This window comes from Babylonia areolata, chromosome 6, assembly GCF_041734735.1.
Source record: "Babylonia areolata isolate BAREFJ2019XMU chromosome 6, ASM4173473v1, whole genome shotgun sequence".
In the NCBI taxonomy this organism is placed as follows: Eukaryota; Metazoa; Mollusca; class Gastropoda; order Neogastropoda; family Buccinidae; genus Babylonia; species Babylonia areolata.
The window spans coordinates 40,882,150-40,884,868 of NC_134881.1; the positions used below are offsets into that span (position 1 = coordinate 40,882,150).

General features: G+C 39.7%; 1 protein-coding gene across 1 annotated transcript in view; it reads right to left on the reverse strand.

Annotated features, from left to right (window-relative positions):
• Nucleotides 1-1,979: 1,979 nt before the first annotated feature.
• LOC143283531 (uncharacterized) overlaps nucleotides 1,980-2,719 on the reverse strand; it is a 2,425-nt gene continuing 1,685 nt past the window's right edge. The window contains exon 1 of the mRNA XM_076589776.1: nucleotides 1,980-2,719. This exon is cut by the window's right edge and continues 1,685 nt beyond it. Coding sequence (XP_076445891.1) covers nucleotides 1,980-2,719 — 740 coding nt within the window.

Below are 2,719 nucleotides of genomic sequence, written 5' to 3' on the forward strand. Positions count from 1 at the left end.
CAATACAATTCAATACAATACAGCACACAACACAACACAACACAACACAATACAATTCAATACAATACAATTCAATACAATACAGCACACAACACAACACAACACAAAATCCAATCCAATCCGGTCAAATCCAAACACAATACAGTATCAGACATAACACTCCCCAGAACACTCCCCAGAACGATACGTGACTGGAACAACCTGCCTGAAACAGCTATAGTAGCAGACACCTTGGACACCTTCAAGTCTAGGGTGCCCCCCCAATCAGTAGTTAATTAGATAATAGGTCCCCTACCCCCTCGCCCCCTCCTCTTCCCCACCCCCTCTCTTACCCTAATATTTTTTAAATTTATTTTTGGGGCCCTGCTGTCTTAGATCAGCAAGGGACCGGCTAGCTCGGAAGGGCGAAAAGTGAAGTGATAGTAGCCTGCCGGAGAACCCACTTAGAGTAGGACTAAGTTTTCATCCTCACTAATAGGTCTGTCACTTTCTGTAGCTTGTTTTTCTTTCATCGCAACCCAACAACAACAATAACGGCGTAAAATTAAAAATCAAATTGATGATTGTGGCCGTCAACGCAGTGAAAGTGAAAGTGAAATGTGAGACTCATACACACTTCACAAGCAAATGTAGTGGACTCGATATTCTGGATTGACGAGTCTCAACATGATCATCATTCAGTAATTATCACAAAGACGTCCATTCTGCGCCACACTCCCCTTTTAGAAGCATCATCACACGAGCTTCGAATGTATTGACCGAGTGAGACACCAACACAAATGTTAAAAATGTCGTGTAGTTATCAAAGGAAATGCCACGTCACAGCAAAGCCAGATTTTTTTTTTTTTTTTTTTTTGGGGGGGGGGTGTTTGTTTTTGTTTTGTTGTTGTTGTTGTTGTTTTTGTTTGTTTGTTTGTTTTGGTTTTGGTTTTTTTCAAGGATATACTCCGTCGATTTTCTGAAACGATTGCTAACAATGCTCTTTTTTTTCAAGAAACAATACACGTAATGTATAATAAATGAACATATAAATAACTAACTAAATAAATGAATAAATAAATAGATAACTGAATGAATTAACAGATAAATGACTGAATGAATGAATGAATGAATGAATGAATGAATGAATGAATATACTCCTCATTTATTTCAGCAGATTCGTGATCACATTATTTCATCCTTTTTTTTTTTTTTAATTTCACACAGACTACAATAAAAATTCAAATGTTCTTCCAAAACAAAAATAAAAACCAAAAAATGACAATTTGTATGATAAATATTTGCACAAATATCAAACCTCATAATGAAGCCCTGGTGTAGGGACCCTGTGATGTCGGCTAGGCTACAAACAACAACAACAACAACAACAAAACAACAAACAAACATAAATAGATTCAGTGGTCAAAAAACAACAACAATGATAAGAAGAAGAAGAACAGCAACAACAGCAACAATAATGATAATAATTCTAGTACTAATAGCGATAATAATAATAATAATAATAATAATAATAATAATCATAATCATAATCATAATCATAATAATCATAATAATCATAATCATAATCATAATAATCTACGGTACAAAGTATTTTTTAATCTAATAATAATAATAATAATAATAATAATAATAATAGGAATGATAATATCTAACAACAACAACAATAACAATAATAACAACAACAACAACAACAACAACAACAACAACAACAACAATAATAATAATAATAATAATAATAATAATAATATAACATTACTGAAAATAATGATAATAATATGATAATGATGATGATGATGATGAGAACAACAACAACAACAATAGCAGCAGCAGCAGCAGCCACAACAACAACAATAATAACAACAACAACAATAGCAATAACAATAATAATAATAATAATAATAATAATAATAATAATAATAATGCAGTCTGGTACGACGTAAATAAAACTTTAAAACACAGGGAGGGGGAAAAAAGCCACCTCACTGATCATAGGTCACGTGGAAGTCCGGGTGCAGCTTGTAAGCGAAGGTAGGGACGGTATAGGACACCTTGACCACCACGGCCAGCACGTGCCGCTGCACGTGACCCAGCGAGGCGGACAGGGGCAAGGGGGTCAAGGACATCATGTTCATCAGACTGAGGTGCAGCACCACGTCGTAGCGCCGGTCCCGACACACGTTGGCGGCCTCCACGCTCAAGCTGTCCCCGAAATCTCGCACCAACAGGTACAGACAACTGTCGTGCACGTGCGTCGTTCTCCCCTTGCGACCCAGCTGCCTCTCCTGGCTCCAGCGCTTGAGCAGACCCGTTTCCGAGGACGTGGTGGGGTGGTTGTGGTGGTGGAGGTCCAGTCTTTCCCCTGTCTGGCACAAGGTCCTCAAGGCAGCCTGGTCGTTCTGCGTTTTTTCTGGAGAAGGGAATGGGTTTAAAGGGTCTGCCTTGAAGACCCGAACCTCCGCCTGAGGTATTCTGTCGGTGTCCCAAACGTCCAAGGAGACTGTGCGGAGTGTCCTGTCGTTGAACAGGTCGTTCTCTAAGGTGATGTCCATAAGGATTCTCTGTCTGTTTCCGTGGGAGCCCACTCTGACGTTGGTGAAGGAGAGTCCGGAGAGCGTAGCGCAGCGTGACCTTGACGTGGGGGGGTGTTCAGGGTGAAGGTGGTGAAGCTGGGCGTTGATGAGGCTGACAGCGAACTGGGCGAAGCCTGACATCAACGTGT